Source organism: Sminthopsis crassicaudata, chromosome 4, assembly GCF_048593235.1.
Source record: "Sminthopsis crassicaudata isolate SCR6 chromosome 4, ASM4859323v1, whole genome shotgun sequence".
In the NCBI taxonomy this organism is placed as follows: Eukaryota; Metazoa; Chordata; class Mammalia; order Dasyuromorphia; family Dasyuridae; genus Sminthopsis; species Sminthopsis crassicaudata.
In genome coordinates, this window is record NC_133620.1 from 386,389,358 (window position 1) to 386,412,711 (window position 23,354).

The 23,354-nt window shown below is 34.7% G+C and overlaps 1 protein-coding gene across 2 annotated transcripts; it reads right to left on the reverse strand.

The window, feature by feature from the left end:
• Positions 1–4,298: 4,298 nt before the first annotated feature.
• RBM34 (RNA binding motif protein 34) lies at positions 4,299–20,443 on the reverse strand. Of its 2 annotated transcripts, none has more exons than XM_074262431.1 (11): positions 20,302–20,443; positions 18,991–19,160; positions 18,162–18,304; positions 14,062–14,311; positions 13,168–13,227; positions 11,204–11,247; positions 5,892–5,975; positions 5,711–5,774; positions 5,425–5,464; positions 5,171–5,289; positions 4,299–4,653 (listed from the first exon to the last, which is right to left on the reverse strand). In XM_074262431.1, the coding sequence occupies exons 1-11, from the start codon at positions 20,426–20,428 to the stop codon at positions 4,366–4,368; spliced, it is 1,389 nt and encodes a 462-aa protein (XP_074118532.1). In that variant the 5' UTR covers positions 20,429–20,443; the 3' UTR covers positions 4,299–4,365. The 2 variants fall into 2 exon arrangements, with proteins under 2 accessions (XP_074118532.1, XP_074118531.1); XM_074262430.1 differs by having other exon boundaries at positions 18,991–19,165; positions 20,302–20,427.
• Positions 20,444–23,354: the final 2,911 nt, after the last annotated feature.

The following is a 23,354-nucleotide window of genomic DNA, read 5'->3' on the forward strand; positions in this document are numbered from 1 at the left end:
GAGAAAGCTAAAATTTCGGTCCTGCTGCCCTTGCGCGCATGCGCGGCGGGACGCTGGGTATCACGTGGGAAGTGATCCAAACACGTGGGACAAAGTTCCAGGTCTAGGGAGAGTTAGAGATGTTGCAGATGGTCAATCTACTGGGTTCCTACCTTGCATTTAGTTTGTTAGATAAACGTTTATTGAATGAATGAATAGAATTTTTTCTAAAGCATATTTGCTGTTTTAATGAGGCGCTTCTTTCTGGGGAGCGCTGCTAGGGAAATGACCTTCGGATCCCATCCACCCACTATTGCCTCACGCTTCGGAATAACCGTTAATTTAAACAGTTGATTTTTTTTTTCTCCTCGGAACATCTGAGTCTCCAAACTCCCAAGCCACCGGTGGTGGTCTGTTTCCACGGAAGTTCATCTCTGTTCCCTTCATTAATCAACGCTGACCTTGCCTTGTCATTTGCTCCCGGACTATGGCAATAACCTCACAAATGTTTTCTCCTCCAATTTTTTTTTTTTTAAATTTAAAAACCCTGGTCTGACCTTGCCTGCTAACTCCAAAAAGTAAAGAACTCTGATTTTTGGAGTCCAAGGACACAGGTTCCGATATCACCTCTGATAAGAGGAGTCCAGTAACTTCTCTGGGCCTAAATCAGGTTCCTTACCTATAAAGAAGTTTCCTTCCAGCTCTAAATCTATGGAACCCAAGACCTTCCACTGTCTAGCTCCAACCAGCTTCACATTTCAGATTTATTCCATATTATATCTCCTTTATTCTACCTTCAGTCATTTACAAAATGACTGCCTCCCAAATGTTTAATGCATATCAAACTCAAGGAGAAACAAGTCACATACTGACTTAGGAAACTACATATTAAGAAAATGTTTAAATGTCAAAGAAAAGTTACATTTCATCTAGTTTGGTTCTGTACTAGAAGTATTATATGGCCACATGGCCCATGTTTAATACCTCTGTCCTATTGCATTTCCCTTTTCTTGATTCTCATAATTCTCAGAATTTACAGAATTTACTAGAATTCAAAGGGGGCACTAGGGATTATCTAAATTTTTCTCTTTGCAGATGAAGAAACTTAAGTCCTGAGAGGTAGCTCTTCAAGAGAATGGAAACTCAAGGTTACTCAGGCACTAAATAGGAGAGGTAGGATTCAAACCCACGTTCCTGTGATACCAAACAAAGTCTTCCAATTATACCACAAGGATAATTGTCTTTCAACGTTCATTCAGGTTTTCTTTCTTTTCCTAATTACCACCTTTCCCCAGTTACATGTCATTTTTCCTAATTCAAATTACCTTTTATTTTTATATCTACGTGTTATATCTATTAGTACCACCTTGTCACCCAATGGACCCCAGCAGAATACAATAATCTCCTTATAAGGAAGAATTGTCTTATTTCTAGCCATGAAATTCTTTCAATGCCAAATACATATTGAATTAAATTCTAAATTTTAAACCTAGGGGATCTAGTTTCACAACCCTAGTTTCAAACAAAGAAAAAAAAATTCATATATCTGTTTCTAAATTGATATTTACAATTGAAGATGAAAGAGTGAAGCCAAGAAGCTGCTTGAGCTATCCCAGTTTCCCTGGGGAAAAAAATCTAAGCCTCTGAACAGTCTAGACCGAGCCTACAAAGAGATGGAATGAAACAACTTTCCAGCTCAAGATAGGTTGGAAAGACTTCAAGAAAAGTCAGTCTCACTGGGGTGAAAGGAGCACTCAGTCCAGCTCAGATGGATATCCAGGAAAGAGAATGGGCTTTCACAGCAGTTCAGTAGTGTAGACCCTCAGTCCTGGATCAGTAGATCCAGTAGCAGCTTCCAGTTCCAGCTCAGAAGGCAAATTACCAAGCCCAGGAAAAATAGCCAACAGACCAGACTAGATCTACTACTATCAGTGTTGTGAGCAACCCACCAATACAAGGGGCTCAAAGCCAAAGCTCAAAAATGAACACCTGCCCCAGGAGCAGAACTCAACTTTAAAAGATACAAAATAGGGGGAAGAATGAAAGAAAATGAAAAACAACAACAACAAAAAAAAAGAACCTCTACCATAAAAAGCTATTATGGTAACAGGGAAAACCAAAAAGAAACACCAACCTAGAAGACGACAAAATGCCTAAATATGAAACCTCAAAGGGCAATATGAATTAGTCTAAAGCCCAAAAGAGACTCCTTGGAAGAGCTTATAAAGGATTCTAAAAGTCAGGAGAGGTAGAAGAAAAATCATTAAAGAAAACTGTTCTGATGTCATAGAACTAGAGGGTAAAATAGTCATTCAAAGAATCCATCCATCAACTCCCAAAAGAGATCCCTCAAGGAAAATTCCAAGAATTATTTTTGCAAAACTCCCAAACAATAAGGTCAAGGAAAAAATACTACAAGCTGCCAGAAAAAAAACAATTCAAGTACCAAGGAGTCACTGTCAGGATTCTCCAAGAGTTGGCACCTTCTACAATAAAGGATTTGAGAGCCTGTAATACCATATTCTATAAGGCAAAGGACCTTGGATCACACCAAAAATCAACTACCCAAATAGACTGAGCCCAATTTTTCCAGGGAAGATATGGTCTTTCAATGAAGTAGGGGACTTTCAGTCATTTATATTGGAAAAAAACAGAATTAAATAGGATTAAACAGAAAAATTCAATCTACAAATAAGACTCTAAGAAACATAAAAAAGATCAACAGGAAAGAAAAAAAAAATATTTTAAAGGTTAAACTGTTTACATCCCTAGATGTAAAATGATACTTGTAACTCTTGAGAACTGTATCTTTGTCAAGGTAGTTACAAGGGATATACATAGAGGGTGTGGATAGAGTTCATTTTAATGTGATTAATTTGAAGATATTTTTTTAAAAATACATTAAGGGATGGAAAATACTGTACTGAGAGAAGGGGAGGTAAAATGGGGTAAATTAGATCACATAAAGAGGTACAAAGGATTTATTACACTAGAAAGAAGGGAGGGGAGTAAGCATTGTCTGAAGTTTAATCTCATCAGTTTGGGCTCAAGGGGGAATAACATATTTTCAGTTGGGTATAAAAATTTTTCTACAGGTAAATAGGAGAAAGGGGCGGGGAAGAGGCTGGAAATAAGAGAGAGCAGAAACAGACGGAGAAAGAGGTTAAGAGAAGATTCTACAAGTCAACAATTGCTAACTTTTTTACAGGGCTTACTACATTGCTAAGTGTGCTAAACATTTTTTAGTTATCTCAATATAAGTTCCTTTACTTTGACTTACAACTTAGTGATCAAGGAAGTTTTCAAGATCTCTCATTAAAGGGAATACAGAAACTGGTATGGCATTTTAAAAAGTTGCCTTACAATACTTTTTTTTTTCCTATAAATTAACTGCTACTGTGCATGAAAAAACAAAAACAAAATAAGATCTCTTGGGTCAATTTGAAAGCAACTCATAAGCTGTGTGATTATGAGTCGGAAACTCAGATTTTATCTTCAGTTTCCTCATTCATGATGATAGTCATAAATGCATTTCTACTTCACATGGTTGTTTCAAAAAAGGATGTGAATGGTTATATGTTTGTTTATTGAGTAACAAAATCATTTAATCCATACATGGGCATGTGATTTCAAAAAGTTTCTTGGAACCTTTCTGGTATTCTAAAATAGTTTTATTAAACTTGATAAAATTTCCTCACATAAATCATCTCTATTATAACCAATCATCAATCGAGCTTTTATGAAGTATCAATCACTGTACTAACTATAAAATAACATTTAAAAATTATTTTTAATAATGAGAAAGCACAATTTCTAATAAATATTTGAGTTAATAAACAGCTAACAACTCATTTTTCAGTCATCCAAATCAAGTGTCTCAACATGTGAGTGGCTGCAAGAGTAGGAGTAGGAGTAGTAGGAGGCAGAAAGACAGCTTCTGACATATATTAGCTTTATGATTATGCCAAATCTCTAAAATTTCCAGACACCCCAAGGAACATTTTTTAAGACTCTGACATTCAGGAATTATCAATTCCTATCAATTGTGAAAATGTCTGTCTTGGGGAGCTTCCTACACTGACAAAATAATAGATTCATGTCCAAAAAAAAAAAAAAAAAAAAATTAAGCTAGAAAGAACATGAAAAAGAAATTAGAAAAATATCTCTTAAGAAAGAAATATATTTAGTCATAGTCCTATCTATCTATAATTTGAATTTTAAAATATACTGCTAAAGGAGGTAAGTTTTATAATTTGCATCAGCCACAGAAGCTAGGGTTGCCAGATTTCAAGAATATCTTATTTATAAATTAACAGTTCTCACATTCATTAAATAAAACTTTATTAGTAAATTATACAACAAGTATAAAAGTCTCAGAGTGATTCTCTATTTGTGCTTTTCCATTTGCTTTTTACTTTTTCCACTTTTTTGCCATTTTTTTTTCTTCTTCAAGGGATTAGCTTTTTCTCCAGCAAATGCATTTTCAGAATGCTGTCCTATGTTTTTAGGAGGAAAATTAACTTTGTGTTTAAATTTGGTGGAATTCTCCAAAACTTTGCCTGGAGTATGTGATAGCTTAGCCTTTTCATTATTAATATAACGCTTGACTCGTAGTTTCCTTCCCATTAATTCAGAGTTGTTTAATTTCAAAGCAAGCTGTACAGCATCAGTATTCTGAAGAAATAAACCAAAGGTTAATTACTACCATGCAAGATTTCATACTAAACTAAACATATATGCACAGAAAGCAAATAAATGATAATATATAGAGTAGTAACTTTTCACTTTCAATACTAACTACAGAATCCTTTATTTTTTCTTGCCCTAAAATCTCACCTCATGGATGCAGCAGGAAGAGAATCTAAAGCTAACAAAGATAAGGGTTTCAAAGATCCAAGCTGTCTAGAAGAATACTATTGTGTAGCCTTAATCACAGGGGCTCAGGTTCTTCTACAACATATGGAAAGAATTGTATATGATACCTTCCACATCTCAGTTCTGTAATTCTGTGGTACTATGTAGATGAAAATCATATGTAATTTTTTTGAAGCCTACATTACTTAAAATATAAGCTAATGGCAAAGTTTTATTTCAAAATGGAAAACTGAGCCATAAATTCACATAATTTTAGATAATCTTCAACTATCTACAGCATTACATATAGCTATCAAATAGCATTAATTTTTCATACCTCAAAGAGAACATAGCCACATCCTTTGCCAATTCCAGTGACTTTATTTCTCACAATTTTTACTGCTAAAACACTTCCACAGTCAGAGAAATGCTCTTGAATAGCAGTCTCTTCAATTTCTGCAACAAATTCAATGAAACAAGAAATTCATATATTTAAAAAAAATTTATTTTAGCATATTTTTCTATAAATTAACAGTTTTTCAATGTTACAAGTCAATTTTAAATCAGAAATAAAAAAAAAAATCAACTCACTGTAAGGGAGGTTCCCCACAAATATTGATCTTTTGCTCCTCTGAAACAAAAAATTGAATTTAATACGTTAAAAGCCAGAAATAAAATCAAGAGAGCTATCTAAATAACCAGAACTAGTACTGAATGATTAAGTTCTGCTCAAGTAGTTAGGAAGCACTTCTACCATTATAACTCTAAAATGGAGACCAAGGTCAAGCTGTGTTCCTTTCTGCCTTCCTTTAAAGGTCACTTTAAAAAAATATATTAAATAGAATTCAGAAATTTTAAAAATACAATCCTAACTTACCAAAGGAGTGTCAGATATAAGTTCAACTCTGATGGGAAATCCCTCTGCAATCTGAGCACCATTTCTATTAAGGATATGAGGAAGAAGATTATAAAAAAGGAATAAGGAAAATATTACAAAGATTATCTAAGAATGACAAAAAAAAAATTGCTTCAGAGGTAATATCAAAAGATAAAATTACCTTTTCAATGCCTTTTCAGCAGCACTCTCTTCCTTAAAAACAACATAAGCATTAATACTCTTCTGTTCAGGATGAACTTCACGTCTACAAAACAACAGTGATTTTTTTTTTTTTACTTTCTAAAATATAATAATTCTCTTCTTATACTTGGTCAACACTCAATAAACAATTATTAAAAAAAAAAAAAAAAAAAAAAAGTTCTTTATATATAAAAATGACCATAAAGAGACTATTCAAATTGCGGGGCAATTTGTGGCACAATAAACAGATAAGCTGTCCTTACAAATAGCTACTGTTGTAGAGAACTTTGTCTTTGTGACTCTCTTCCATTCCATCTCATCCAAATTCCAGGACACTTCAGTTTAAAACCGGTGAAGGGAAGTAGTTGCCAGGGAAGAATTTGTGGCATTGGAAGTCTTCCTAGTATCAGGGGTAATACTGATGAGATTATTATCTCTAGAGTCTTAGAAAGGGGAGAGGGAGAGGCACAATGCCCAGATAAAGGCCTGGTTTCTAGTGGATGGTTGGATAGTATATGAAGCATGACCTAGGACAGGCTAGATACAGAGTATGAATTGAATTCTATTTCCAACCAAAAAGAAAAGATGACAGTGCTTTTGCACACCAAAAAGAAAAAAGCAATCTGGGAGGGATGGGGACACACAATGAAAGAAGACATCAATTACTAACATAGATGTTTGTATTCTCATCTCTAAAAATTTTTTCTAAAATTTTTATCAATTAAAAGGTAGCCTTGATGAAAAAAATGGAACCAGACAGCCTTTTACAGATGATTTTCTATATCACACCCCACTTTACACTCACATAAATGAGAAGAATATAATACCTTACTTTCTCAATTGTTTACTGATTAAAAAAAAAAAAAGCTTTTTATCTTGTAGAACTCAATGCTGCCTTACTGGGCAAGTGTCTAGTCTTGGTTTGCTGGGAGTATGGCTATGCTTGTGTATCCTGTGCCCAACTCTCCTCCACTCTTACCGTGGTACAACAGACTTTTCTTGCCAATGTTCTAAGCTGTCTTTGACTGGAAAATGCCACATCTCCTCAAGTGTCTATCATATAAAATAAATATGCATATTTCTGTGACAAATGTGACTAGAAAGATAATTTTATTCAAAGATCCATTTTACTGTTAAGGTTAAAAACAAGGAAATAAGCTTTTAGTCACATATAAGATAGTATTAATTTCACCAAATTCCAATACAATAAAAAAAATCCTTAGTAAAATTCATGACACTACAAAAGGGAAATTAGTCTGATCATATACACTGAATGAAAAATGCAACACCCAGGGAAGTGTAGTCAATTCACATTTATTAAGCATGTAATATGTATGAGACACTATATTAAGTGATAGAGTTGTAAAAATAGTCCACTGAATTAGTCTAATAAGGATATAATGGATGAGCATCACAGACGAACAATGAGTTTGATTAAATTAGGGGAAGTGCTTATATTACAACAATTATCAAAATAATATGACACTCATACAAAAACAGAAGTTCCATGGGACAAATTAGACCCCCCCCCCAAAAAAAAATCAAGAATTAAATGTACAAATATATCCTAGTGTATATGTAAACTCCCACTCCTTTCCACCCCCCAAAAAAAAGAATTGTTGAGAAAACTAAAGGAATTCAAAAGAAAATAGACTTTAAGAGCTGAAGCTTACACCATAATAAGTTCCAAAAGGAAACATGACCCAAGTATAACATCTCATCGTAAAGAAATCAGAGAATTGATAGTAATATATTTCAAAGCCATGGTTAGGGAAAAAATTTCTAAAGCAACAAGATCATAGAAGACAATAGGAAGCTTCAATCATAAAAATTAAAAAGGATTTTGTACATACTACATCAATACCTGTATAAATAGACATTTCTGATAAAGAGACATATCTGATAAAAGTTTAATTCCTTAGGATCTCAGAGGCCTTCTAAGTTCCTATCATTGAGGAACCCAGGGCTGTAGGAGTTTCTGAGTAACCTGCCCCATAAATCCAGTGGTCTGATTAAGGTAAAGGATGGAGATCACATTTTTATTCTTGGATGCCAAGCCTTTCTTAATGTAGCCTAAGCTTCTGTTAATTTTTATGGTTATCCTAATATACTTCTTAAATGGCCATTGAAGAGTGACATGTTCTATCTGTGAATCTAATATTTTAAAAAATTCAAGTATTAACAGTTAACAAAAATTTAAGACTTTACCTTTAATTGGCAGAATTAAAGCAACTCAAACAGCAATAAAAAGACAATATAGGCACAAGCAGGCTATACCCTTATATACTAATAATCTAGGTGAAAAATGGGGTCAAAGGCAAAAGTGATGGGTGGATAGGCCAGTCATTAAGCAGAAATGGAAGATAACAGGTGAGCAGCCCAAATGCTGACCCACTGCTTCTAACAGAAGAACTTCTCCAACATGGTAAAGCTAAGAGTGCACAGATGATGAGAAATTGAGAGATCTCTATAGTTAATAAAAGAATACCAATAAAATCAGCTATTCACTAAAGGGACAGGAAGAAAATTAACAATAAAAATGCTAAAATAATCTGTAATCAGAATGCAGCACAGCTGCACTAAAGGGACATTACCCTCAATAGTTCTTTTAGAGCCTAGTAACACACATATATGGACCAGACAGAAGAGGCAAAATGTACCTAGCTTCCCACACCTTTTTAAAAAGTAAAGTATCTACACAAAAAGTTATTATCTTGAGTAGACAGAGCTGAGATAGCTAGTAAAGTCAAGGACTAGCTGGAATTCTCCCTCAAACTTCTCCAAGCACCATTAGGCAATGAGTTTAAACACATTTTAGAGGGTTAGGGCCCACAAAAAACCTGTATGAAGTAATTTTCCAGTTAAAGACAACTTAGAAGGTCGGCAGGAAAAGTCTGTTGTACCAGGGAGAGACTGGAGCAGAGTCGGGCACAGGATACATGAGCACAGCCATACATCCAGCAAACCAAGAACAGGCCTTGGAAGCCACGGAATCGGCTGCAGCATCAGCACCAAAAGTGGTTTCTGGTGCTCTCAAACCCACAGAGTAAGGGGTTTAAATAGCTGGTCAGAAGGACATTAAAAATGATCTCTTTGCTAGTCCTGAGGCAGACTATTGATTTGCCCATACTTAGATATGGATCTCAGTCCTGGGTGGCAGTTCACAGACCCAGAGGAAGAAGGAGCATTAGCAAACAAGAACTTAATGGCCACAATGGAGAACCCTCCTCACAGTTCCAGGATAGAAAAGAGTGATTGCAGTTACTCACAGACCAGAGCACAGGTCAAGAGATTATTAAACACACCTCTCCTTAGATCATACCACCTTGGAAGAATTGAAAACTTAAAGCTCACTAGAAGGATCTCTGAAAACAGTTGCATGCAAAACCCCTAAAACTTGGAACAGTGCACCTTCCACACTGGAAGCAGAGCCGTAGTAATTGCAAAAAAAGATTTTTGAAGTAAGTTTCTCTGATGAAGGCCTCATTTCTTAAAACATATAGGGAATTGAGTCAAATTTATAAAAAATAAAATATATTCATTCCTCAATTGATAAATGATCAAAAGATACAAACAGCTTTCAAGTGAAATAATGCTATTTATAGACATATTAAAAAAAATTACTCTAACTCAGTAATGATTAGAAAAATACAAATTTAAGCAATTCTGAGGTGCTACCTCAGGCTGACTAATTGGCCAGAAAAGGAAAATGATAAATGTTGGAGGGAATGTGGGGAAAATGAGACATTAATGCATTGTTGGAAGAATTTATAAACTGATTCAACCATTCTGTAAAGCAAAACTATATCTAAACGGCTATATAAAACCATGCAGACCTTTTGACCTAATATCACTAGTACGCATGTATCCCAAAGCCAATTTGGGGGGAAAAAAAGGAAAAGGATATATATATATACAAAAATATTTATAGCAGCTTTAGAAATTGAGAGGATGACCATCAATTGAGAAATGGCTGAATAAATTGTGGAATATGATTATGATGGAATAATATTGTGCTGTAAGAAATGATTAACAGGATATTCTCAGAAAAGCTTGGAAAGACTTTCATGAGCTCATGAAAAGTGAAGTTTACTGTGTACAAGGTAACAACAATATTGTAAGATGATCAACTGTCAATGACTTTGCTATTCTCAACAAATACAATGATCCCAACAAAACTCTAAAGGATTTATAATGAGAAAAAAAATGTATCCATATCCAGAGAAAGAACTGATTGTGTCTGAATATAAACTGAAACATAATTGTTTAAACTTTATTTTTCTTGAGTTTTTTTTTTTTTGGGGGGGGGGGAGGGAGGAAGGGGGAAGGGGAATAATCTCTTTTCTTTCATGTCTTTTATGTCAATGTTTTACATAACCTCACCTGTGCCTTTTCAATGAGGTAGAGTAGGGAGGGAGGAAGGGAGAGAATCTGGAACTCACAAGTTTTAAAACAAATGCTAAAAATTGTTTTACATATAATTGAGGAAAATGAAGTATTAAATAATAAGTATATTAAAAGTGATTGCCTTGGAGGAATCAAATTCTAAATTTATGGGAATAAAGTATCCTATGGCGATAAAGGTCCTAAATTTCAGTGCATCACAAGTTAAAATATACTTTAAAGATTAGATTGGAAATGAATTATGTGATAAAACACAATTTCTTTAAAAAAAAAAAAAAAAAAAAAGGCTCAGAATTCTTTAAAAAATTGCCTTGCAGGGGCAGCTAGGTGGCGAAATGGATAGAGCACCATCCCTGAATTCAGAAGGATCCAAGTTCAAATCTGGTCTCAGACACTTAACACTTCCTAGCTGTGTGACCCTGGGCAACTCATTTAACCCCAGCCTCAGGAAAAAAAAAAAATTGCCTTGCTTAGGAAACTTATAGGATATAATTCATTCATAAAGAAATGAGGATGATAACCTAAGTTTCTTTATTTTTACAATGGGGCTAACATTATCAGTAGGACCTACTTTGAAGGGTTACCATGAAGCTAAAGTAATTATGAAAAGAGATTCATTAACCTTAAAAGATTTCATTAATGTCATTACTTCAACACAAGGCAATTAATCAAACACTACAAAGCAATACATAAAAACAAATTTCTTGGGCAATAACCTAAAAATTTTTTTTTTCTGGCCATATACTTTTCCCCCATTTTTAATAGGTTTTTAATATGCCAAATACATGCAAAGATAGTTTTCAACATTCACCTTTTTAAAACCTTGTAATAACTTAAAATTTTAAAGAAAAGTTTTAACTTAGACTTTTTCCTCAATAATTAACTTACTTTATTGCAGCAATCTTTTTGGATAAATTGCTCTTTGCTGGAATCTTCAAAACAAAAAAAAAAAAATTCTTCAATCTTATATACAGGAAAGAAAGAAAATTTCAAAGTCTACAAAGTATGCTAAAACATGAAATTTGTTACACTATAATTGGATATTCCTAAGAAAAAAATAAATAGCAAGTTTCAAATAACCTCATTAAAAACAAACAAAAAAAACAAAACAAAACAGTGTAAGCATGAAGATGCCTTTCTCATTCATTCCTTTAAGTATTTGTAGATTGTTTTAATGCTATAGTTAACAGAAATTTATTGGTGTCTCTTGTTTTTCATTATCAGAATTTCCTAATGTAAACCTCCCTTCAACCCAAAATCATACTTTATAACAAAACAGAGGGAAAAAAAAGAATTCAACAAAACAAACCTATACATTAATTAACCAACTCTAAATTATAAATTTCTTTGTTAATGACAAGTAAAAATATTTCATAAGAAATTAGCAAAAATGGCCTGAAGCTCTAATTGGTGAAAACTAAAGATGAGTAATATAAGAACTTATAACATAAGTAAATCTTCACAAACACAAACATACAACTGCTACTCCATATAGAGGAGAGCCGACAATATATTTTCGTAGGAGAACCTTCTATACTTTGTCCTGACCTTGTGTGACAGAGATACTTGCCAAATACATATTTCATAAATATTCTCATTTTTAAGTAGTGAGATCTGCTTCTGACAAATTATTTTTCATACCAGAACTACTTGGCAAAACAATGTAAATAAAAACAGTAATACAATGCCAATTTCAAAGTAATTGCAATGCTAAATTTTGATTTCTGGGAAAACAGAAGATGTCCCCCCTCACTAGTGAAATGGAATGATGTAAATGCACTTTTGCTTAAGATTTGCTTACATTTTTCAATATTATAAGAAATGAATCATGTAGAGAGAGAGAGAGAAAGAGACAGAGGTTGTGTGTGTGTTGGGAGGGGGGAGACAAAAGAAGTAAACTAGACAGTGATTCTATTATTTTAAAAAGCCATAAACATCATTAATTGAAGGGAGAACTATTATCTATCCAAAAATCCCCAATTTAAAAATTTTATGAACAAAAAAAATTATGAAACTGAAAAATAACAGAATGCTATTTATAAATTCATTCACAAATATTCAGTGTTTTCTATATACAAAGCACTTAGTACTTAATATTATGTGGGATACAAAGATGAATATAATAGTGTCCCAACAATACAAATAAAATACACAGACAGAAGCAGTTAGGTGATGCAATAGACAAGAGCAATGGGTTTGGAATTGGAAGATTCATCTTAGACACTTACTAGCTGTGTCACCCTGGACAAGTCACTAAACCCTGTTTGACTCAGTTTCCTCATCTATCAAGTGAGTTAGAGAATGCATACTACTCCAGTAACTTTGTCGAGAATATCTCAAATGGGGTTAAAGAGAATCAGACATGACTAAAAAACAGCTTCACAACATACTATAATACAAAGCAGTATATAATAAAATACTATAGATTCATTCATCAAAATACCCATATATATTAAGCACTTTCTATGAGCAATGCATTTGCAAATTATGAATAAAATTCTATGGGACTCTGAAGAGGAAGACAATTTCCAGAGAAGAGAGGTTATCCAACAAAAAGTTTCATGGAAAAATTGGTATTTGGAATGTCCTTTAAAGAACAGAAAAAAGGGGGGTGGGGGAAAGAATAGCCATCACAGGAGAAAAGAATAGTTTAACCAATTATGTGGAAGAAAATATAAGTTACATCTAAGGAATGACTAGCAGTCATGTTCACCAAATAAAAAAGATTTTTACAGTGAGTGAGTACTGTAAGGGTTAGTTGAGGTTAGACTTCCACCCTATACCAATCTTTATGCCAATAAGAGATTTACACATAACAAAACCATGGTAGTATTTAAAAGGAATCAACATACCAAAGAACGGAATCGTACACATTCTATTTGTCCATATTCTTTAAAAAATGATTTCAGCTCCTACAGATGAAACAAAACATCCTTATACTTTTAGATAAAAAAATCAATAAAAATTTCTATGTGACAATATGTAAAACCTACTAAAATTTAATTACTAATTTCCAAGCAAAGGAATAGTTAAGGAGCAAATGGCCTACTTCCAGATTGTTGGGGGAAAAAAAAAATTACCAATACTGTACAGGTAACAGTTAAACCTAATTCCAATTCTTGGCACTTGGTGTTTATATTGTAATTCATAGTATCAACATTTACCTGAACTATTATAACAAAAGCCTTCTGGTTGGTCTTCAGTGCCTCATATTTCTCCCCATTCCAGTTCATCTCTATTCACTTGTCCAAACCATCTTCCTAAAATCCAAATCTGACCAAGTCATCTTTTTTCTTCCATACAATCAACTCCCATGGCTTCCTATTAACCTCTGGGATCAAATGTAAAATCTTGTTTGGCTTTTAAAGCACTTCATAACTTGGTCTCTTTGTATATTTCCAGTGTTCTTACACCATATTACCATCCACATAGTCTAGTTATACCGGTCTTTTCAATGTTCCTTGGGCAAGTTACTTAGTCTCTCAAAACTCTGCTTTTTCATTTGCTATCCCCATGCCTGGAATGTTCTCCTTTGCTCTTCCTCCTCGATTCTTTCAAGATTCAGCTAAAACCCCAACTTCTCTAAGAAACCTTTCCTAGTCTCCTATAACAGAGCTTTCTCTTAAAGACTATCTGTTTGTACATAGACCTTTGACTGTGAACTCCTTAAGGACAGGGGACTTTTTTGCCTTTATTTGTGATAACATAAACTATTATAAATCTCTACAATCCATATATTTACTTACCTTTTTTTTACACATGACAGGTAAATTCCCCACAAATACAGTTCTCTTATTCTTTATTCTTTCCTCTGCCTCATTGATTTGAATCTTCTTTCTTTTATTTAACTCAAATGAATCATTTGAATTATCAAGTATTTTACCATTTGCTCTTTTGTCATTACTACTTGCTTGAGAAAATTTCTGTTTCTTCATTTGTTTAGCTTGTTCTTTTTCTTCTTCCTCTTCAAGATCAGCAGATACCAAAGCACCTTCTCTATAAAAGGCAAAATGTACACAAGAAAATGGTGTGTTAAAGACAAATTAAGAAATATCACTTTTCCAACTGAGTATTTCAAAACATGGAAAAAAGTTAAATAAAACATGTGACTAGATCTTTAACAATGTTCTTATTTCATTAAGCCTAAAAATAAAAAACATATTCTATTTTTTAAGAAGAAAATATCTAATAAATTCACTTCTTTCATATTTCCCTTTTTTAACAACAAGCTATGGTATTTCTAGGCACTGCACTTAAAGTGATCAATGCACAAATACACTTGTACAATAAATACCACATTCACAACAGCCATATTCCCTATCCATAATTTTATTTCTTCCAAATTTATATTAATGCAAACTAAGACATTAAAAATTTTAAATAGCAATCATGATAAAAATATACTTTTTATTTCAGTGTTATTATATGTGACAAGATATTAAATTCTTGTATTTATTTAACATTTACTATATGTAATGCACTATTTCAGGAATTCAAAAAGGATATAAGACCTTACCCCAAAAAGTTCACAATCTAATTTAGGGGATTTAACATGCACTTAAGTATCCATTATCAGACAAGTTTAAGATAAGTGAAATAAGAGGTCCAAAAGCCCTATGAGAAAGTTGAAAAAGGAAGAGTAGCTTCAGTTACCATTATAGAAGGCTTTACAGAAAGAAATGAGGATGAGTCCCTTCCAAGATTTAGAAAAAAAATAAACAAAGCAGAGAAAAAAGGACAGGAGAAATAGCAATGAGTGGAATTTAAGTATGAATAAATAATAGAATGCCTGAAAGAAAATAGTATGAAGAAAATCAAAAGACAATTCACAAAATTAACAGAAAATCATCTCATTTCTTGATTCAAAGATGAGCCTTGGTCCATATAACATGTCCTTCCATATGAACTTCAAAACTTAAAGACTCTAACATTATATACTTTCCAAATTTCCTATTAGTCTTTATGTGATTATTTTAATATACTCTATAGTCCATTATTAAAAATTCCATCTATCTCCTCTAACCTATTTTCTGACAAAACTCGGTCTGATCCTCTGTTTTCATCCCTGTCTTGTATAATACCACATTTTATCTCTAATCCCAAGGAACAGTATCCTTCACAAAAGGATGGCTAAGGGTCAGTTGTTGTTGCAGGCAGCAAGGTGGCAACAATGTTGCTATGTACAATATACTTCTGGTTCTATTCACATTACTATGGATCAGTTCATTTAAAATTTCCCAGGTTTTCTGAAACCATCCTGCTCATTATTTCTGATAGCACAATTGTATTCCATCACAATCATATAACTTGTTTAGCTATCCCTCAATTGATGGACATCTCCTCAATTTCTAACTCCTTGCCACCACAAAAAGAGTTGCTATAAATATTTCTGTACATAAGGGTCCTTTTCCTTCTCTTTGTAATATAAACATAGTTGTGTTTATTGCTGGGTCAAAGGGTATGTGGGTTTATAGCCCTTTAGGCAGAGTTGTAAATTGCTCTCCAGAATTTCCAACAATTTATTAGTGTTCCAATTTTTCTTTTTTTTTTTTTTTTTTTTTTTTTTAATTTCTTTTCTTTTTTTTTTTTTTTTAATTTTTTATTTTATTTTATAATTATAACATTTTTTGACATTACATATGCATGGGTAATTTTTTACAACATTATCCCTTGCACTTACTTCTGTTCAGATTTTTTTCCCTTCCTCCCCCAACCCCCTCCCCCAGATGGCAAGCAGTCTTATATATGTTAAATATATTACAGTATATTCTAGATACAATATATGTGTGTAGAACCGAATTTTTTTGTTGCACAGGAAGAATTGGATTCAGAAGGTAAAAATAACAGTTTACATTCATTTCCCAGTGTTCCTTTTCTGGATGTAGCTGGTTCTGTCCATCATTAATCAATTGGAATTGGATTAGCTCTTCTCTATGTTGAAGAAATCCACTTCCATCAGCATACATCCTCATACAGTATCATTGTTGAAGTGTATAAAGATCTTCTGGTTCTGCTCGTTTCACTCAGCATCAGTTGATGTAAGTCTCTCCAAGCCTCTCTGTATTTCTCCTGTTGGTCATTTCTTATAGAACAATAATATTCCATAACATTCATATACCATAGTTTACCCAACCATTCTCCAATTGATGGACATCCATTCATCTTCCATTTTCTAGCCACTATGAAAAGGGCTGCCACAAACATTTTGGCACATACAGGACCCTTTCCCTTCTCTAGTAGTTCCTTGGGGTATAAGCCCAGTAGTAGTATGGCTGGGTCAAAGGGTATGCACATTTTGATAACTTTTTGGGCATAATTCCAGATTGCTCTCCAGAATGGTTGGATTCTTTCACAACTCCACCAACAATGCATCAGTGTCCCAGTTTTCCCACAGCCCCTCCAACATTCATCGTTATTTGTTCCTGTCATCTTAGCCAATCTGACAGGTGTGTAATGATACCTCAGAGTTGTCTTAATTTGCATTTCTCTGATCAATAGTGATTTGGAACACTCTTTCATATGAGTGGAAATAGTTTTAATTTCATCATCTGAAAATTGTCTGTTCATATCCTTTGACCATTTATCAATTGGAGAATGGCTTGATTTCTTATAAATTAAAGTCAATTCTCTGTATATTTTGGAGATGAGGCCTTTATCAGAACCTTTAACTGTAAAAATTTTTTCCCAATTTGTTACTTCCCTTCTAATCTTGTTTGCATTAGTTTTGTTTGTGCAGAAACTTTTTAATTTGGTGTAATCAAAATGTTCTATTTTGTGATCAATAATGGTCTCTAGTTCTCCCTTGGACACAAACTCCTTCCTCCTCCACAAGTCTGAGAGGTAAACCATCCCATGTTCCTCCAATTTATTTATGATTTCGTTCTTTATGCCTAAATCTTGGACCCATTTTGATCTAATCTTAGTATGTGGTGTTAAATGTGGGTCCATGCCTAGTTTCTGCCATACTAATTTCCAGTTTTCCCAGCAGTTTTTGTCAAATAATGAATTCTTATCCCAAAATTTGGGATCTTTGGGTTTGTCAAAGATTAGATTGCTATTTTTATTCACTATCTTGTCCTGTGAACCTAACCTATGCCACTGATCAACTAGTCTATTTCTTAGCCAATACCAAATGGTTTTGGTGACTGTTGCTTTATAATATAGCTTTAAATCAGGTACACTTAGACCACCTTCCTCTGACTTTTTTTTCATTAGTTCCCTTGCAATTCTCGACCTTTTATTCTTCCATATGAATTTTGTTGTTATTTTTTCTAGGTCATTAAGATAGTTTCTTGGGAGTCTGATTGGTATAGCACTAAATAAATAGATTAGTTTGGGGAGTATTGTCATCTTAATTATATTCGCTCGGCCTATCCAAGAACATTGAATGTCTTTCCAATTATTTAAATCTGACTTTATTTTTGTGGCAAGTGTTTTGTAATTTTGCTCATATAATTCCTGACTCTCCTTTGGTAGATATATACCCAAATATTTGATACTATCGACTGTTATTTTGAATGGAATTTCTCTTTGTATCTCTTGCTGTTGGATTGTGTTGGTAATGTATAAAAATCCTGAGGATTTATGTGGATTTATTTTGTATCCTGCGACTTTGCTAAAATTCTGAATTATTTCTAATAGCTTTTTAGCAGAGTCTTTGGGGTTCTCTAAGTATACCATCATGTCATCTGTTCCAATTTTTCAATAACCCTTTCAACATTTGTTATTTTCCAATTCTGTAATATTCATCAATATGATCAGTAAGGTGAAATAGGGTAGAAACAAGAATAACAAAGCAGGATTGGGAATTTCAGTATTTAAAAAAGCCTCTTGAGCTTGGACTGACCTGTGTGCCAATCTTTTATCTGCATCAGAGAGATCTTTCTTCATTATAATTTTCTTTGCAGGCATTTGTTCAACAGCAGCATTAGTTCTCTGACTGTGCAATGCAATTTCATCTTCATTATGTTTTCTCTTCTTACCATTAGCCTTTAAAAGAAATTAAGCTCTATATGAGTTTTCATTCATCATAAATACCAACTTAACCAAAATCCTACTCTTCTCCTGTCTCCCTACCCTTCCTCCCTTAATTACCAAAACCTTCCACTATAAAACTGTACTCTGTGTCTCCCCTCCAATGTCCTTAGGGGGTCAGACTTTTCATTTAACATTCTCTGTATCCTCAGCACTACCATAATGTCTGGGACATGCTTCCTGACGGACACCGGATAACATCCTAGATTTGGAGTCAGGACACTAACTCTGTTTCTTATTATCTTTATGACCCTGGGAGAGCCACCTCATCTTTCTGGGCCTCAATTTCCTCATTAAAAGCTGAAGAGATTGGACTAGATGATTCTGAAATTCCTTATGATTATAAACACAGGATCTTAAGAGTTCCCTATGAAATTAAACACAGAGAGCATAGCCTGATGGGGACAGCTGGTCTCCTACAGACTTTTTGAATAAAGAGTAAATCTTCGTAATAGGAAAGATATAAATTTACACCCAATTTCTGGCCTAGGGCAGTCACTTAATCTGCTAAGTGCCCTCAAGAAATCCTCTAAGAATTGCAAAGCCATTCCAATGAATATGTATTCAAAGAGGAGGTGAAATGAAATTTCAGCCTGGAGAGAAAAGTGGTTACTGAGGCACAGGAACATCTCCCGACTTACTTCTTTAGCAGCCACATAGACGGGTTGCTGAGCTTGTGCTGATGAGGAGCTGAAGAGAAATGCCAGGTGGCTCTTGACACTCTTACAAGGTTTGTTTGGAAACAAACTGCTGGCCACTTGTCCAACCTGATATTCTCCAGAGGAGGAGCTGCTCATTCTATCTTCCATTGCTTTGCTAGAAAGAAATAAAAGCAAGTATGTTTGAAGCACTTTAAGGTTTGCAATGGGCATTTCAAATATCTTGTCTGCTCCCCAGGACAACCCTTTTAAGCCATTCCCATTTAACAAATGAGGAAGCTGAGGTAAAGAGAGTTTAAATGACTTAACTGGGGCAACAGTCAATTATTGCTCCCTTGTATAGACATCATTTAGTACAGAGCTTGGCACCTAACAAGTGCTTGTTAACTGAAGAATATGTAAGAGAAGGACTTTGAATCCAGGGCTTTCTTACTTCCAGTCTAGCTGTTTTTATTCACAGTGCCACAGTTTATGTAATTTTAAGGTTTGCAAAACTGCACACACATTTAGACATATACAGATGAAATACCTCTATCTCTGGGCCAGCTGAGTGGATCAGTGGATTGAGCGCAGGGGCAGGAGACAAGAAGATTTGAGTTTAAATCCAGGCTCAGATACTTACTAATTGCGTGACTATGGGGCATGGCCCTTCACCCTGTCTGCCTCAGTTTCCTCATCTGTAAAATGAGCTGGGGAAGAAAATGGCAAATTCCAGAATCTCTGCCAAGAAAACTCCAAATGGGGTGGCTCAGAGTAGGAAACTAACTGAACAAAGGAGAAAAAGAGGTACAGAGGAGTGTGTATGTCTAGTATATATATGTAGACAGTAAGTGTATATAAGTACACACACACATATATTAATTTGATCCTCACAAGAGTCCTGTGATATAGGTGCCGTAATTATTCCTCTTTTATAGATAACGAAAAGGCGGCTCCAGGAGCCTAAGATTTCTCCCGAGTAAGTAAACAGAGGAAGAACTCGAACCCAGGTCTTCCCGCCTCCCTGTCCCGTGCTTTCTCCATCACGCCAGCCCGCAGCCCGGGAGGGGCAGGAGGCTCGAGGGACCCTGCTCCTGGCGGGGGGAGTCGCGGAGACGACTTTCGGGGGCACGTCTGCTAACCTCAGTAGGCAGAGGGGCCGGCTTAGGCTCGGCCGCCACAGCTGCATTACTGCCCGGAGGGGTAGCAAGGCCTGCTCCTCCAGGAAAGAACCCGAGGTGGAGAGAGGGAGGGAGAGGAGGGAGAGAAGGGCAGTCCCCGGGGTGCGCTTGCGAGCCTCTGCACGTTCCTCACCTGTCTCTGGTCGGTTTCTTTTTCTTCCGCTTAATATTCCCTTCAGGCGCCATCTTGGCCGCAACACAACATCTCCCCGGGATATTGACCACGTGATCTTGTCAACTTCTGGTGCTCCAGACGTCATTTCCGCCTTGGCGCACTGCCCTTTTCCCCTCCCTCCGGACCCAAGCCTAAAACTTTTTCTGAACTTGCTGATGGGCGTATAAATCCTCGTTGAGTAATTACAGTAATTAATGCCAAAGTTTGGCATTGAAAAAATGGGCTGGCTTCCTTTCCGTTTTGTGAATATAATATACTGCATTTACTGTTTTAGAGATAGAGAATTATGGAGAGGGGCAGCTAGATGGCGCAGTGGATAGAGCACCAGCCCTGAATTCAGGAGGATCCGAGTTCAAATCTGGTCTCAGACACTTAACACTTCCTAGCTGTGTGACCCTTAAACCCAGCCTCAGAAAAAAAAAAAAAGAAAGAAAATGGAAGAGAATTATGGAGAAAGAATATTGAATGTGGTTTCAAACATGACGTCTTAATTTTGCTGATCTACTTTTTTCTTTTCAAATTTAAAAAGGGATGGTCCTTAGGGTGTTGAGGAAAAGAATACATTCAGAAATTATGGAGATCTAGAAACAAAAGATATTTATTAATGGTTATTTAAAAGACATTCAGAAAATGAACAGTTGTGGAATAAGACTGGACTCTTAGCTCACCCCATCTCAAAGAAATCCAGACACTGATAGGCCAGCAGTGATGCATCACTGTTATACCTGTAAACTGCAGCTTTGATCAGGAACTTTAGGGGAAATTAAAAAGGGTCAAATTAACAGGCATTTATAAAATAGCTACTATGTGCCAGACACTGTACTAAGCTCTGGAAGCAATGAAAAGGCAAAAGCATCCCCTACTCTCAAAGGAGCCCGCAATCCAATGAGGAAGACAATATGGAAGAGCCAACAGATTACTATTGAGGAGCAATTAAAAATAATCTCAAAGGGAAGGCTACCAAGAGTGAGGGAGATTTGGAAAGGCTTCCTGATAGAATTTGAGCAGAGACTGGAAGAAAGGCAAGGGGCCTGAGATTAGCAGGGAGAGAATTTCAGGCAAGGGTAGAAATGAACTGAGCTCACAGGTAGAATGTATAGTATAAGAAACAAAAAGGAAGCCTATGCCATATGTAATTAATGAGATTTATTTCCAGTTGGGAAATCACTCTGTTGTTTCTTATTTGCCCATTTATTTTTGCCTAGTTTCCATTATCACCTAACTGAAAACTATTATCCAAAATTACCAATGATCTTTTTTTTTGAAGTATACATTTTTAAAAATCATTTTTATTTTACCTTTTTTTTTTTTTGAGCAATTTACAACCATTGCTTTTTTTCCCTCCTTTTTTATTATAGCTTCTTATTGACAAACCATATGCATGGATAACTTTTCAACATTGACCCTTGCAAAAACTTCTGTTCCCAACTTTTCCCCTCTTTCCTCCACCCCCTCCCCTAGATGGCAGGCAGTCCCATACATGTTAAACATGTTAAAGTATATGTTAAATACAATATATGTATACATATTTACATAGTTATCTTGCTGCACAAGAAAAATCAGATTTAGGAAGAAGGTAAAAGTAACCTGGAAAGAAAAACAAAAATGCAAACAAACAATAATAGAAAGAATGTATATGCTATACAACCATTACTTTAAACAAACAAATTAAAAAATAAAAATTTTTTTTTTTAAAAAGCTCTCATAGTACATTTATATAGTCAAGCAAAAAAAAATTTCATGTGGACCAAGTCCAAGAATCGCTATCATTCTGCCCTCTTGATCCATCACCTGTCAGGAGATAGGTACTATATTTTGTCCCATACCTCTGGAATCTTGGATAATCATTGAATTAATCGGATTTCTAAGTCTTTATTACAGAGAAAGTATGATAGATTTTGTTCTAGCTCCTTTAATTCTTTGCAAATCTTTATTGTCATATTGTTGAATTATGTTTTCTGTGCCATTTTGTTATCCTCTTCTGTTTCAATGGTGGGTTTATCCCATTACCATTCACAGTTATTATTGTTAATTCTTTTTTCCTCCTATTCTTTTATATTTCATATTGTCTGTTTCTTTCTCCTCTTTATAAAGAAGAGAGTTCTGAGAGAAAAGGTGTGTGCTTGGCACCAATATTCTAGGTTTGGGGAACTTGCCTTCTGCTTTTCTGAACAAGCTGTGATACATGAAGATAATATTATTGTTCTTTAAAAAAAAATGATGAACAAGCTGATTATAGAAAGATTTGAAAAGATTTATATGAACTGATGCTGAGTAAAACAAGCAGAACCAGGAATACACTGTACACAATAACAGCAAAATTGTGTGATGATCAACTATGAAAGGCTTTGTTCTTCTCTGTGGTTCAGTGATCCAAAGGAATTCCAATAGACTTTGGACAGAAAATGCCATCTGCATTCAGAAAAAGAACTAAGGAGAATGACTAGAAATCAACATTTCTTTTTTCTGGTTTTTTTTTTTTAATCTCTCCTATGGTTTTTCCCTTTTGTTTTGATTTTTCTTTCCCAACATGATTCATAGAGCAATGTGTATTAAAAAAAAAAAACTTACTCAATAAAAAAGTTAATAAAAAAATAAACCTCCTCTTTGCAATGTATCCCTCTGAGTTGGAGTTCATTTTGTTTAGGATTAATCCTTCCCTTTATCTTCTCTCTTATTCTTCTCTTTAATTTCTCCCCTTTCCCAAAATTCCCTGCCAAAAGAAAGGTATTTTTGGTACTCAATTCTTGTGTGAAAATAATTCAGATGGTGAGGTTCAAGTGTTGCTGACTTCTCCCACTCTTCCTTTTTGTAGAATCTTGTAAAGATTCTATGTAAGAATATCTCATATAACTTCCCCCCTCTTTTCTGCCACCTTGCCCCTCAGTATATTCCTTTTTCCTTTTCTTTCTTTTAAGATAATTAAAAAATTAAAAACAAAAATCTTTTGGTACCTCTAATTAGGCTCCCTCTGTGATCCCTGATGATAGAATTCTGAGGGGACAAGAATC